Genomic DNA, 14,672 nt, shown 5'->3' with positions numbered 1-14,672 from the left:
CCTGGCAGATGGGCGCACGGGGACAGCCGAACCTGCGGGTCCCTGGTTTCCCAGGAGCTGAGCTACAGCCTGGTCAGGGGATTTTGGCTTGTTTACCCTGAGAGGTTATGAGCAAGCTAGATGAAAAGTCATCTTGCTCAAGGCACAGCGCTGTTGTGAAAACGTCTCTGTGTAGAGTGACTTTTTGGTCATCTACATTTATGCCTGGCTCCAAATCAAGTATGCAAAGTTTGCAAGGAAAGCACGGGCGCTTCCAGCCAGCACATTCATCCCAACTCCGTAATAAAGACGCTGTGGACAAAGGGGACCTATTTCACACGTGCAGCCCTGGTGAAAACTGGTGGAGTTGGTCTTTTGTTTCACTGGGGGAATTGTTTGGCCCAGAGGCCTTCGCTGCTGCTCATGAGGACAACACTGGTGCGAGAGCAGTTGTACAAACCAGCCAGCAAGAAGGCTGGAAGCAGATCCCTAGCAGAGAGTTTCTGAAGCAAGAAGCCCCAGCTGGACGGAGGATGGGGCACGACGGGTTGGCAGGGACAGGCGCAGAGCGGCTGCAGCGAGAGCAGGGGGCTGAGGAAGGCGTCCCGGCCCGGGGGTCAGGAAGGGGGCATGGGCCCCGCGGCCAGCAGCAGTGCCCCTCTGCAGCGGGCAGGCGTCCTGGGCTCATTTGCCAGCGTTGCTCTGTCCTCCCCCTTGCTCTCCCGTGCAGGTAAAATGCCATTCAGGATCTGTTTTTGTGTTGCTCATTCCTTCAAACATTATAAAACCCATTCCAATTAAAGCCCAAGGCCAAAGAAAGCCCGTGTGACAAGCATCCAGCACATCAGAAGGCCTCTAAAGGGAAAAGAGGCAAAAGAGATTAAAGTATCAGATGCCAGCAGTCACCACAGCATGTGGGGCTAAGTCACAAACATTTTTAATGACATGTTTTGTCCTTCACTCTTGATGGTCCACCCTGTGAACGGCAGATTGTCCATGGCCTCAGGGTACAACGCAGCATCCCAGAGGGCTTTTGTTAAACCAAAAACATTTGTTTTATTGTTTCTGCCTTGGAGTAGGACATGAAAATCCTTGTGGGGCATGCACATACAACCAAGACAGAAGATGGCATGGCTGCAGCAATTAAATTAGCCTCTGTCTCTCTCAGCCTTTGGAAAATGATGGTAGCTTTTTCTTGCTTGCAGACATCTCTGTGTGTCATTAGCTGTTGAGCAACTCCACCCAAAATTCTCTTAAAACCAACCACTTTCCATTTTCGTTAATAAAAACATCAATAATAACATGTTATTCAGCTAATGCTTGAGAAGGAAGAGGAGGAAGGGTGGGAATAAACAACATGCGCCTGTTTCTAATATTTTGGTTCATGGCAAAAGAAAGCCTTCAGTCAGGTCTTCTGTCCTTATAAAGAACGTAATCACAAAATTTATTTTTCTGCTAATGAATTATATAATGGAATTCTCTTTCTAGACAGGGAATTTAAAGATCTCCCTAAGTTCTGGACTAAATCAAGAGTTTCTAGAACCTAAAGCTTCGTGAAAAACACAAGCAGTTTGTCTAGAATTTAACAACAGAAATTTGATTAGCCAAGATATGTTAGTACTGGAAAGAAAAGATGCTGTTTAATTACTGAGAGAAGGAAATCCTGAATTATCACTCATTTTATCTTCATTTCTCAGAGGAGGAGTTTTGGGGCAAAGATTTCAGGAACAACAACTAATTAGGAATGGAAATGTGCAGAAAAATATATCCCACCAGTTTTTGCATCCTTTGTCATTTGCAGTTTTCAACTGAAGAAACCGAAAATGGCAGGATTCCCCCAGTTTTACCTCATTAATTATGCTGCAGTACAAAAGAGTTTTGTATCTGAGCTACAGCTAATCAGAAAATAAGCACAGCCAAGGGAAAAAAAAGCCAAAAAGCTCCAAAACAACTCTCTGCCCTTTTACTGTGATGCACACGTTACTCAATGCCACAAAAGCTCTCATTGCTTCAGCTGCAGAGGGTGACTTACTTGGTGAACTTCCATCCAAAACAGTCTCAGAAGAGCGTGTCTAGCTTTCCTCCTCCTCCTCTGCATTTTCTAGGAGGAATGTGCATTGCTATTATACTACTGCCACAGAAAAAAACATTTTGATAGCTGTCATATTCTCTTTCAAGAAGTCACTGTGAATGTATTCTTTCAGTGTACCCCCCATATTATATCAACATTTTAGCTAGGCGATTGTTTGAGGGCTGTGGCCGCTCAGCTTTTTGTATTTGCTTTGGTCTTTGCTACACAAATCTCCAAGAATTGCCCCTGCCATATGCCTACTGGTAGACCAAGCGCCAATGAAAGCCAGGCTTTCAAAAGTGGAGAGACATGGTTAAACTGAATAATCACACGGAAAAGATTCCCAGTTGTAGATGAATGTGAAGACAGTTTTCCCAGGAGCCTAAAGGCAACAGACGCGTGGAACGTACACAGACAGCCAAGCAAGATGCACCGGCAGCAAGAAAGTTTCCAAAGAAAAATTCAATGTCTTTTTTCACTTCTGTGACTGACTGTAGCTTTGCTCTGGAATTATCTGTGCACGGGCAGCTGCTGGGAAGGTGAGGATTAGGCACCCGTTGCAGTGCTTGCTGCTTGCGAAGAGCTTCAAGCAGCAAACGTTACCGAGCACAGGAAAGCAGTGATCCTCAGCCTCTACAGTTCTCCGATGCTCCCAGTTCACAGGCTGGCTCAGATTTTGTCAGGAAATAGCATTCATGTCTCCACCAACTCTGAGAATACTGACACTCTAAAATAAAACCCAGAGGCACGTATTAAGTAACCTGTAGGGCCTCAGCCTTTTGTATAAATTTAATGTTTCAGGTCTCAAAACTTCCCCATCTTCTACCCCCAAAGATGCAAGAAAGGCTTGGGGGGACCTGCAATTTCTGCCCAAGAATTACAGAGCTCTTTCCAGTTACGCATAAAACTTCAGGGAAGAAGTTAAAAAAAGGACGGCAGGAAAAATGGTAACATAGGTTAATTCATTTCAACATCTTCATCAACATAGGTGCCAGGTGCTCTTTCAGCTGTGGATCGATTTGAATGTTGCTCAGTTCTTTGATATTCAGGATCATCTCATGGGCTTGGAAGAAAAGCTCTTTCCCCACAGCTTCCTCCACCCGCCTGCGCCACTCCATCAGCCTAGGTCTGTCCTCAAAGACGTCACAACCGACTCCAACAGGCTGCAGAAAGGGGAGAGAGCAGCAGTGAGACACTGGGCAGTCCACTCTTTGCCAAGACGGCAAGCAGCAAAAATGTACCTGCAGGTACAGGCCAGGGGAGAAAGTGAGGAGGAGCCCATGGAGGAGCACTAAGAAGGAGGGAGATCTCCTCTAGCCCAGGGTATCCATCTGGCAGTGTGGGACACAGAAGCTAGCCTGTATTTTATAGGCAATTTTATAGGCCCAGTCCACTCCTGAGTAGGAGCAGCTATTACGGGGTAGCAGACATGACTACCGCTGATGGCGAGCAGTTTTCAGATACAGCATCAAAGCCGTGGTGGGCTGGCAGTTCCTGGGACAACTGCACAATCCACAGTGAGGAATGCCAGATTGGATAGCAAAAGCACTGCACAAAGGCTAATCATGGAATTGATTGACATCATGGATTGATGTCTTAGCTGGCATTAGCTAGTCCCCTTTTACTTTCTGCCTGTGCCACTTGCCAAAACACAATGCTGTAGAGAAGCAGAACTGCAATTTTCCAGTCTCTAGGATACAGAATTATGAGCAGGAAGCACTTCTGAATTGCAAAGATCCAAGCCCCAATGGCCTAGGAGAGCATAGCCAGTTTGTAACAGCCTTCGTTTGATTGCATCTAGCTGAGATTCACTTTTGCATCTTCCAGACATGACTTGAGCAAGTACCATCTGAAGAAGAATATTCTTGTATGACAAAAATGTTCCTGTATCTTTTTGTTATTTCACCAGACCTGTCTGCTATCACTTCTCACTTTCTTTATATATTGCCTCCTTAGGCAGAGGCTAAAAATAAAGTCACAATAATTGATGAAGTGAAGGAAAAGAAGAAATATTGTTAGAGTACAGAAACAGAAGAGATCTCTTGAAGCTAGCTATTTTTAAAAAAAACTAGTTTTCTGAACCGACTCCCATATTCTCCTCATTATTTTACGGCAGTCCTGCTGAGATATGCCCTCACGGCCCTTTCCAGAGAAGTGCTACCCCACGCCGCCCCCCTGCCTGCCTGGCAGCCCCATGCCCTGGCGCTGAGATCTGCTTACCACCCTCCAGCACTCACTTGCATCAGCTCCACAATGGCCACAAGATCTGCGAGAGAAATCTCGCTGCCGATGATGAAAGCCTTGTCCTGCAGGAACCTCTCCTCAAATTGCTTCAGCGAAGCGGACAGCCCCTCCATAACCTCCTGAAGCTTCTCTGCGGGCAGCGGCTGCCCGGTGAAGAGGGGAATCAGCACCTGAGGAGAGAACGGACCTGCAGTGCCATCAGCCACCTTCTCGTGGATCTATCGGGAGTCTTTTAAGTTACAGCCCATGAGCTACTCGTGATGCCAATGTTACCACCCTGCAGCAAAACACTTTGGGGATGAGGTTAGAGCTTCGCAGGCTGCTGCAGTTCCCGGTAAAGCCGTTTGTGGACAGAGAGCACGCAGGCAGTCCTGCGTGGCTGATCTGCAGCGACAGTAACCTCCAGCTAACGGGCAGCAACGCACACACAGACACCAAGGCTTCAGCTGCCGTTCTGCGCCCGGCCTCGCCGCTTCCCGCTCCGCCTTGTTGCGGTACAAAAGAAAAGCAGACAGCAGCCCTAGGGAAGACAAATCCCTACCGCAGCCGCCACTGCTCTGTCCTCCTTTTCCACAGCCTGCCGGCCCTGCTCTGCCCACCCTGCCCGGTAACTGGTGCTAGAGGCCGGCAGGCGCCCGTGCCAGGCGGGGACGGAGAGGAGGGCACGGTGGCGGCTGCGGCAGCGAGCGGAGGAGGCACCGCAAAGCACCAGGGCTGGGGGCGAGGCAGGAAAAGCAGCTGGGGGTAAGGGCCCTTCTTCCACAGCCTTTCTGTGGCCTCCCAAGCAGCTGGGTGGCAATCTTGCCTTAATCCGCTGCAAATGTTTCCAAAGCAATCGTGTGAGTGTGGTCCTTGTCTCCACGGGCTTGCTGGCACCGAGTGCATTAGCCTTTCCCTGAGATTCATCACCATCCATCTTCGGGCCAGGATCTCTGAAGTGCATTGCGTCCACCAAAGGAGTCAGCTGCAAATCTCAGCTTAAATTAAAAACTTACGGTTTCAGATGTTTACTGCTCTAGCAATGATTCACAAACATGTGTGCACTATTGGAGCCCTCAGTGTTTCACAGCTATGCTGCCTCCACCTGCCACAGCTTCTAAAGAAATATAGCTTATTTAGAGAAGCAAAATTAGAGACACAAATTTCCACTGGTGAGAGTGGAGTAACTTTGTCCTTTTTGCTAGTATATCCAGCAATTCATGTTGTGATTGCTTAACCCAAGCCAGGATGTTTGCCAAATACATGCAGAGTCTGTTTCATCAGAAAATTCATGGCCAGTTCTCTTCCGAAGCGGTTCCAGTTATGGATGATGGGAGTGGTCCGAAATGACATCTTCTTCCTTTCCTCTCTCTTGGGTTTGCTTGTCTTCTCCCATGTCTAGCTAACGTTACATGGTGGCTTTATACGTTTTCCTATTTCCAATGATTCTGAGGATCTTTTCTGTACCTGGGTTATCTAATCAGCAGCAGCAATGAGCTGGATTTGTTTGCCTTGAAGCACTGCAATGTCAGCCTGCAGAGACTAGAAGAAACTGCTTTTTGTATGAATCTGACTCATATTTGTATTGCTTCTCTGTGCTCTCCAGCCAAAAATTTAAATGTCAATATATCAAGAAGCTAAATGAGCCCTGACATTTTGTTAAGCACAAACAAGGGCAAACTTAACACAGGAATGGTGAAGTTCTTACCTGTTTACTGGCAACCCTTGTCTGATATCCTGTATCACAGCTGTACTTGCAGGGCTATATTTGCACCTGGGTTTCTCTGAGGACATTTACCTTAACTTTCAGAGGAGCTGGCTGGAAACAGGTGTCCAGCAGAATCATCTGAAAACAGGTAGCTTTCTGCCTTAGGGTGAAACTGTTAATTTTGCCTGGATATAGATTGATCTGACCACAGTGAATAAAGAAATTCTGTCATTCTCTCTGTACCCCGATTCTCTCCGCCCCAGAGCCCATTTCCAAGGAGCGTGTATGTGTGCTGGTAGCAGAAGGCTCTTCTGAGTTTCCACCCCGATGGGGCTTCAGGGAGTTGGTGTATGAAGAACACAAGCTTTCCGCTTCCAGCAGCAAAGCACACACTGGCCAAGGCAGCAAAACCCCTGCACACGTGCTGCATGCTCGGCACAGCTGTGCAACGAGGGGGAGGCCCTCGTAGGCACCACCCCAATCTGTTACAGATTTGTCCACAAACTCAGGCAATGAAAATGTGTTGGGCTTTGAGACTTTCTTTATCACACCAACTTTAAGGAAAAGAACAAAAATGAGCAAAGCTGCTTTTGGCAGATCCCAACGTTGAGCAGTGAGGAACAGCTCCTCTCAGCTAGGGATGGCCTAGGTTTGTTATTTCAGTGTGACAAATTCTCTGTATTGGGCCTGTTCAAATGCTTGGTATTCTGCCAGGCGAACATCACTTTGCTCACATTTTAGTATTCAGCCTCCTTACCTTGATCCACATGGTCTTAGGAGCACTAGCCCGGATGTTAGCATGATGCCACGAGAGGTATTCATCTACCTGGGCCCGCTTCCGTATGTCCGATGGGTACCAGTGGTCGGGAGTCTTGTACTTTCGACTCAGGTACAGGAGGATAGCAGTGCTGCTCAGACAGGAAGGAGAGACGGGAAAGGGTCAGGGCGCTGCCGTGCAGAGTGCTTTCCCCAGAGCCCCCTCTCCTGCCCCTCTGACTTGCAGCTTCCTTTTACCAGCATTCAGACCAGGATTTGCAATGGAGTCCAGGGGACACACAGAGGCATCTAATTCCTATTGGCACTTACTTCCCTTAATCCCTCCAAAAACTTGAACCTGCTGGAAAATCACAGCTTTGTTATACGGCGCATAGTGCTGCTGGACAGTGACTAGACACGGGCTAAACAAACAATAAATCCCCATAACCATCCATCAGCAACGTTAACCCCATTTGGTCCTCAGTTGCTCTGAGCCCTCTCTCTGAGACCTAGTGATGTTTATGTTTATAGTGATGTTTATGCGAAATAAAACTGTCTAATGAATTATGTTGCCCTCTGATCAGATCTAGGTCTTTCTAGCCTGCAGCTTCCACTGACGCCAGTGGAAGTCCTAGCAAGGAGAGCCCACAGATTTTTTTTCGCTTGTTTTGTCCATATGTTGGTATCATCACTAACTGGCAGGAGAAACCAGATGGAAAAAAATCTTGGTTATCTTCAACGTGTAGGCTGCTACTACAAAGTGATGCCACAGAAAACCCCGTGTGGGCAAAAAAAAAAAAAAGAAAATGCAGGCCGTCCTACTACAATAATTCAATTATTACAGTCTTGTGATACTATTTCCAGTTAGATCATAGATCTCCATAGTAATTATAGAATGTAAAACACAAGTTTTGCCTCTGCGGGGATTCATTTGGCCTTTATGACTGACTCATATAAACAGAAGTGGTTCTATCTTTCTCCTAGGGTAAAAGGGATTTGATAAGCTTTAAACATTTCCCTGCAGCGTTTATAATCTAGTGTTTGAGGTAACTGCATCCAAAGGAAGACCAAGAAGTTAAATCAGCTAATCGATTTAGGTTGTGGAAGATAATTCAAGCAAAGAAAATGGAAACAGAGTAAATGAGATTATAAATGAGGTTATACTATTACAAATACCCAATGTGCTACACAGTATGAAATTTTATGGAGATTCTTTCAGTCTTTGCAGTGTTATGTGGAAGGTAAAGAGATCCAAAATAGAAGAATATCATTGCAATAATAGATAGATAGACAGATAGATATACATGTCAGGACCTATGTATGAGTTCACAATGTATTAACCTCTTCAGATCAAGAAATAAAGTATGTGATGGAGTAAATAAGCACTTGTAATATTGTCTTAGGCAGAAAAGGCCTGCTTCTCCATCATCAGACTCAAGGACATAACGGCTAGTTGATCATCCATAATTACAGAAGTTCCTGCCAAAGGAGCATCTTTTTAACAACATCTCCCAGTGTGGATCACGTCCATGTGAACCATGCACAGCTTTCACTGTGTAAACATAACCTTGCAGGTCAATGTACTTTCATCTCCTTTCTCTTCAGGAACACAAGCACTGAAATGCCAAAGCAGATCATTAACCTGTCCAGTTACTAAATGCTCATGGCCCATCCTGTGATCTTCAGCCATTCCGAAGGGTGACATCTCCTGAGTGCTGCGGGGGATTACTGGTACCCAGGGGAGTTTGAGGGCTGGGTTCCTACCATTCTGCTAGGGTGAAGTCTCCATCCTTCAGGGCTGGTACTTTCTTCAGGAGGCTGACTTTGGCGGCCCCTTCACTGTCTGACGGCCCTAACAACAAGAACAGACAAGTCGGAGGTTAGAAGAGTATCCGCCAGCAAATGATCAGTGAAATAGCTGCCTCCAACGGCACAATCAGAAACCTGTGTTAGGTTTTTCCCATATGGTCATATTCCATAATTAAAAGGTAATGAAACTGAAAAGTCAGTATAACTGACTTTACTGCAGGTAACCGGAAAGAGCCAGCCTGACTTGAGAAGGCTGCGTCCTATAGCCATAGAGATGGGGGGGAAAGAGGGAAGTTAGGATAAAGACAACTGAGCAGCTGAAAAATACTTGATACTTGCAAAGGAGACAGGGTCTGGAAGGGCTGAGTTGCGTGCGGAGCCTCCTAATAGGGCAGACGGTTGCTGCTCCCGGTCGTGTTCCCACAGGCAACAACAAAACAAAGGAGTTTTCCTCCAGCTTCATGAACGTGGCTGACTCTACCTGGGATGGAGTCATGATGGAAAGCAGCTTGAAAGCCTTGGGCCCACAGAGATCACTGCAATGGGTCAGTAATCAAAGAAATCCTGGCTGGTTTATAGACACATGGAGCAAAATCTTTTTCTTGTTTGTTTGTCTCCGAAGAGCAGAGGGATTTGAGTATTTACAAAGAAAGCAAGTGTTGTCAGCAGAGCTGATCCCTCAGCAGACCCTCAGCTGAGGACGTTTCCAGAGTTCTTGCCGGGATGGGAAAAACATGAATGTCAGCAGTACGACAGCAGGCCCATAAGACAATTCATTGCTGCCACAGTAGAAAATGAGCGAGGGGCAGGGAAGCTCGCGCGCCTCTAGCCTGCAGCAGCCCTGGCCGTGTCGAGGTCAGCGTGACAACCTACCCCATCAGGAAAACGCAAGAGGAAGATGCTGTCCCAGGAAAGAGTTTAGACTCTGCTGTCGCTGGAGTCTGGAGGCAGTAGCGGCAGGCTGTCCATCTAATCGCGTGTTCAGGTTCCCACCGCCGGCACTGAACTTGCCAGTCAGCAGTTCTGGGCCAGGGAACTGAACGGGAGTCCAGGAACGGGCACAAAAGAAAAGGTTTGAGTTTGTTTGCTTTGTTTGTTTGCAGTGCCCTCTACGAGGAGACATTACCTTCCAGGGTGCAAATCCTGATCGAGTCAGCATGACCAGCAGGAAGCCTTACACAAAAATCCCTTTTGTTCAACGATGAAGTGCCATTAGCTAGCAAACAACGAGCTGTCCCCCAAAGAACTGCTTGCCACCACTCAGGAGGCGGCAGCGGCTGCGTTACTGGACAAAAGCGCAGCAGGAATTAGTCTCAGAGAAATAAAAACAGTCTTTGGACTATCAAGTTTATTTACAGTTGGCTGTGGAAGGGGTGGGAGAAGGGAAGGTTGCTGCATTATAAGTTAGAGAAAGCAGCAAAGTCTCCGACTGCTTTCCCAATATCTAACTGATTTCCTACAATGAGACAAACCAAGCAGAGCAAACACTACCACCCTGCCCTGGTTTCTCGCTGACCAGCCCCTACCTTGCCTCTTCTTTGAGAAGGGCTTTTTTAAATTCGGGTCTGACTAGGCTCAGTGGAGACTAAGGTCTGGCCGAGGGGATCTGAAGCCCTGCCGCGCTGCTGGGAGACGGCTCTGGCTACCCGGGGTGCTGGTGCTCCGCGACTTTGCTGGGGAAGGAGTCCCACGCGCGCTGTCAGGAGCAGAGGCAGGAGGAAAGGGCTGCTCAGGAACAGGAGACAGACAAACTGCGAGAGGAAGCGTACCTCTATCCCAACAGACGGGACGTTTGCCCGGGAACGAGGGGGCATTGTAGTTTCTGCTCTGCTGACATGTTTTCCTTAAAACAAACAGCTTTTTGGAGCAGGGATGAGAATGCACATCTGTCTCACCCCAAGGGAGCACCCCAGCTCCTGTTCCCGCTTGTGCCTCCTCTCCGGCCCTCTCTCCGAACCCCCAGTGTTGTCTGGATGCACCAAGCCTCTCTGCACAGTTACTGACTGCACCACCGCGCTTGCCAGGACCCCCTCGCCCCGGCACGGGGACGCGCGTGCTCGCAGGGTTCGCAGCACACCCAAACTCAGACCGCCCGAGAAGCTTAAACCTGGCATTCCCCCGGCGTACAGCCGAGAGGGTCAAGTACGGCACCGTGGTGAGGACTGCCAATTCGCTCCTTAGGAGTGTGAGACCCGCTCCTTTAACATCCCTAAATGTTCCCTGATGTCAAACAAGCCACTGAGCTCTGCAGAGTTCAGGTGGTCTTTCGAAAAAACGCAACAGAAAGCTGCAAGTCAAAGATGCTCCTAAGCAGCGAGAACCCGACTCTCAGAGCTGGCGTCTGGCCGCGGTAGCCCGGGGCCGGCGTTCATCGCCCCGGCAGCAGGCAGCCGAGACGTGGTCTGAGCCAGCGGTGGGCAACGGCAGCCTGAGTCGGATTTCAGGCAGCTTTTGCAGTGTAACGGCCCTGGCAGGACCGCGCGGGCCTCACGGGGCTGGCGTGCCACCCCAGCAGCCTGGGCAGCGGGTCGGCGGCCGCCACGAGGGCTCGCGGCCGAGGGGCGGCTCCTGCTTGCTTTGGCTCACCCAGTGCTTTTCCACAGACGCAAGAGGCCTGTGCGGAGACTCTGCCACTGACCTGCAAACTGATACAAGTCAGTGATTGTTTGTTGTATTAAAACAGAGACCAATATTTGTATTTGCGGTTGAGCAGAGTTTAAGACCGTGCCTCTCTTCCAGCAGGCAGTAGCTTTTACGGACAGAGCTACTCATTAGGTGGCCAATCTTTATCGTTCCCGCGACGCCGCGGTGCCTCGCAGTGCAGTTTAACATCGTTGGATCTAGTGTGATCAGGTCTCCACGTCCCGCAGGGACGTGCCCACGCGCCGTGCGCCTTGCTGGGCTCTGAGGAGCAGCTCCCGCAGGCAGAGCGCGTGCCGCCCGCAGCGGCCGGGCTGCAGGCAGGGAGGCTTCTCAAGGGTGAGTGGTAGCGTCAGGAAGGAGATTTACCGGGGAGCAAAAATAAGTGGGCAAGTTTTTGCAAAAGAAGTCAAAAAAAAAAAATCAATCCATTTGCCTGTCATGTCCCTGCCTAATCATCCCCCTAGCCAAGGACTTCTGGATGCAATGCTTTGCCTTAGGCAAAAAAGTAATAAACAATTTACCAGGAAAATACAATACATAAATGGGCAATAGTGATCTTACACAAGTGGACAAGTCTGAACAGCTGATGTTTGTGCTAAGCACACCGTTCCCAGAGCGCTCCTCGCCTGCCACTGTGACTAATTCGCTAGAAATGGCCGGAGGAACATTCCTTGGGGAGCCACAAAAATAGCTGCAGCACGGCTACGACACAGCTCCGGGCGTAAGAGCTCCGTGGTCAAACCACGTCCTCCAGACCCCTCCACGGGGCAGGCAGCTGAAATCCTTCGGGGTACCTGAGGAGCGAGCCCTCCTCCCAGGGCCAAGCACAGCTTTCAGGGCCGGGAGCAGGCTCAGCTCCCGTGCGCAAGTCTTGGCAAGCCTGACCTTTTTTACCGTCTCCCCAGGCAGGATGAGGCCCTGTCTTGAAGTGCCACTGGTGAAGGCTACGGACAGTCTCCCCCGAGCTCTGCCCCTCCGCACACCACTCCCAAATAAGTCGTCTCCTACTGCCACTAGCTCCAGCATTTTGCTAGCTCCCAGGTCGAGTGTCTTCTCTTTCTGCTGCTGTCGAGTCTCCCCAAACGTGCACTCACCCCTTCCGAGCTGGGAGAGGGGCTTTGGGCTTCCACTGACCTAGACAAGGCTAAGCTGAACTCGCCCGCGGGAGAATAACTCACTGACTTGGCAATTTCCAGAGAAAGAGCAATTCAAGACATGGGAGCGAAGAGGCAGCAAGCGGGACGCTGTTGGTGGAGCAGCGCTGAACGGGGCAGAACGCAGCGCAGGCAGAAGAAGGGACCCGTGCATCCTCCCGGAGAGGCGAAAGGGCTCCGGCTCCTCCGCCAGCGGCGAGCAGCAGAGCACCCGGGGGTCATCGCAGCGGGAGCGGAGAGGGGGCTCGGGAAATGCTCCCACCGGCTCCTTCCCATGCAGGACGGGAGAGGGGACCCGGGAAATGCTCCCACCAGCTCCTTCCCGTGCGGGACGGGAGAGGGGGCTCGGGAAATGCTCCCACCAGCTCCTTCCCATGCAGGACGGGAGAGGGGACCCGGGAAATGCTCCCACCAGCTCCTTCCCATGCAGGACGGGAGAGGGGACCCGGGAAATGCTCCCACCAGCTCCTTCCCGTGCGGGACGGGAGAGGGGACCCGGGAAATGCTCCCACCGGCTCCTTCCCATGCAGGACGGGAGAGGGGACCCGGGAAATGCTCCCACCGGCTCCTTCCCGTGCGGGACGGGAGAGGGGACCCGGGAAATGCTCCCACTGGCGCCTTCCCGTGCGGGACGGGAGAGGGGGCTCGGGAAACCCTCCCACCCGCTCGAGGAGGCCGTGCCGGGGCCCGGGCAGGTGTCGGCCGCGGTGCGGGTCGCCGTCACCGCCCGTCCCCGGCAGGCCGGGCCCCTCGTCCCTCGGGGCGGCCGCGAGCGGAGCGCGGTCCTTACCCGTGCGGGGCTGCGCGGCGCCGCTGCCCCCGGCCGGCCTCCTCCTCCCCAGCACCGAGTCTGCCAAGAGCCAAGAGAGGCGCCCTGAGCGCCGGGCCCGCCCGGGGCCCCGCGGGGCGGCTCGGCGGCGGCGGCGGCGGCGGCTCCCCGCGGCGGGGGCGGCCGGGCGGGCCGGGCGCACCTTTGAAGAGCTCCACGGGCTTGAACTCGAAGGGGATGTTGTTGCTCCGGGCGAAGATGTAGACGGAGCGGCAGGGCTGCGAGAGCAGGTCCAGGTACAGCTCCAGCCCCATGCTGCCGCCCCGGCGAGGCTGCGCCGCTGCCGCCGCCCGCAGCCGCCCCCCGCGCGGCCGCAGCGCCCTCCCCCGGCCCGGCCCCGCCGCGGGGGGGGCGCCGCCGCCCCGGGAGCCGCTCGGCTCCTCCACCCCGCGGGCGCCGGGCTCGGGGCCGGGGCTCCGGCTCTCGGCAGCGGGAGGAAGCAGCCGGCTGGGGAGCCGGGATATCCCGGGTGCCGGTGCCCGTGGAAAGGCCCGAACGCGGCGCTGCCCAGGCTGGGCCCGGCCCCGCTCCCCCCCGGAGCGAAGGCTGGAAAAGGCCGGGGCTGCCCCGAGAGCCCTCCCGGCCCGGGGCTCCGCGGTGGCGCCTGCGGGGCGGGAGGAGGCGGTTACGTCGCGCCCACCAAATCGGGCAGCCCTGGTCGCGCTGGGGCTGGAAGAGGGGACGGCTGCCAGCCTCGCTTGGGGAACAGCAGGCTACGGGCGAGCGGCGGTGACTGAACTCGAGGGAGAGCTTGGCACTAGGCAGCGAGGGACCGGGAGGCCGTAGTGCTCTCCACGGCCTTGGCTGAGGCGGTGCAGCTCCAGGAGCCAGCTCGGGCACCGGCCGTCCTGCCACGGCTCCCTCTCCGGAGTCATCGTGTGGCCCTGCAGGGACCTGTCCCACCGCGACGGGGGCTCTGGGGCCACGGGCTCCGAGCCAGCGTTGACCGCACGCTGCTGGCGGGCAGCACGGGTTTCCCTTCAGATGCTGCTGCAGCGAGGTGATGCCCTGGAGACCGGCAGGGAGGAGATCCCTGAGGATGCTGCCTCGCGTATCCGCAGCCGAACAACTTGCTTTCCTCCCTGTTCTTAATCATTTAAGATTTTCACGTGAGCAGAGAGGAACTGAAGGAGCTTGGAGCGAATCCAAGCCCCTGCCCGGAGCCGCCAGCGTTGCACAGCTGCGCAGCGCTGGGAAGGCGAAGTGCTGTGAAGTGCGGCAACTTCTGCGGCTCCCAAAAACGGAGCAGCAAACCGGGCAAAGCAAAGTCACCCCCAGGCAACCCCCCCAGCTCAGCCAACATGTCTCCCTCAAACGCTGTGCCAGAGGGCATCGCGCACAAATGCTTCGGAAGAGCCACAAGAACCTCAAAAAGAGGGAACCGGAGGATCGGTTGCCCTTTTATTTGTGCACATTGCGAAGGATGGTGCCGTGGTTTGGGGCTGAGCACAGGAGCTTGCCGAGTTACGAGCTGGAACAGTCTCAGCTGCTTCCTTTCAT

General features: G+C 52.4%; 1 protein-coding gene across 3 annotated transcripts; it reads right to left on the bottom strand.

Moving 5' to 3' along the window:
• Positions 1 to 1,117: 1,117 nt before the first annotated feature.
• GSTT4 (glutathione S-transferase theta 4) lies at positions 1,118 to 13,505 on the bottom strand. 3 transcript variants are annotated; one of them, XM_064522182.1, is made up of 6 exons: positions 13,315 to 13,505; positions 13,134 to 13,193; positions 8,502 to 8,589; positions 6,739 to 6,889; positions 4,288 to 4,464; positions 1,118 to 3,213 (listed from the first exon to the last, which is right to left on the bottom strand). In XM_064522182.1, exons 1-6 carry the CDS (start codon positions 13,424 to 13,426, stop codon positions 3,013 to 3,015), a joined length of 789 nt encoding a protein of 262 aa, XP_064378252.1. In that variant the 5' UTR covers positions 13,427 to 13,505; the 3' UTR covers positions 1,118 to 3,012. The 3 variants fall into 3 exon arrangements, with proteins under 3 accessions (XP_064378252.1, XP_064378253.1, XP_025971834.1); XM_064522183.1 differs by lacking the exon at positions 13,134 to 13,193; XM_026116049.2 differs by lacking the exons at positions 13,134 to 13,193; positions 13,315 to 13,505 and adding an exon at positions 8,886 to 12,620.
• Positions 13,506 to 14,672: the final 1,167 nt, after the last annotated feature.

This window comes from Dromaius novaehollandiae, chromosome 17, assembly GCF_036370855.1.
Source record: "Dromaius novaehollandiae isolate bDroNov1 chromosome 17, bDroNov1.hap1, whole genome shotgun sequence".
Lineage (NCBI taxonomy): Eukaryota > Metazoa > Chordata > Aves > Casuariiformes > Dromaiidae > Dromaius > Dromaius novaehollandiae.
Note: the sequence above shows the minus strand (reverse complement) of the source record. Positions and strands in the feature narration are given on the sequence as shown.

Bases quoted from the DNA above. Each gene is read 5' to 3' on its own strand.
- GSTT4 (XM_064522182.1), bottom strand. From the start codon at position 13,426: ATGGGGCTGGAGCTGTACCTGGACCTGCTCTCGCAGCCCTGCCGCTCC. The intron at 13,194-13,314 runs GTGCGCCCGGCC...GGCTCTTGGCAG, and splicing joins GCCCGTGGAGCTCTTCAAAG to ACTCGGTGCTGGGGAGGAGG. The intron at 4,465-6,738 runs GTAAGGAGGCTG...TTCTCTCCTCAG, and splicing joins CTAAGACCATGTGGATCAAG to GTGCTGATTCCCCTCTTCAC.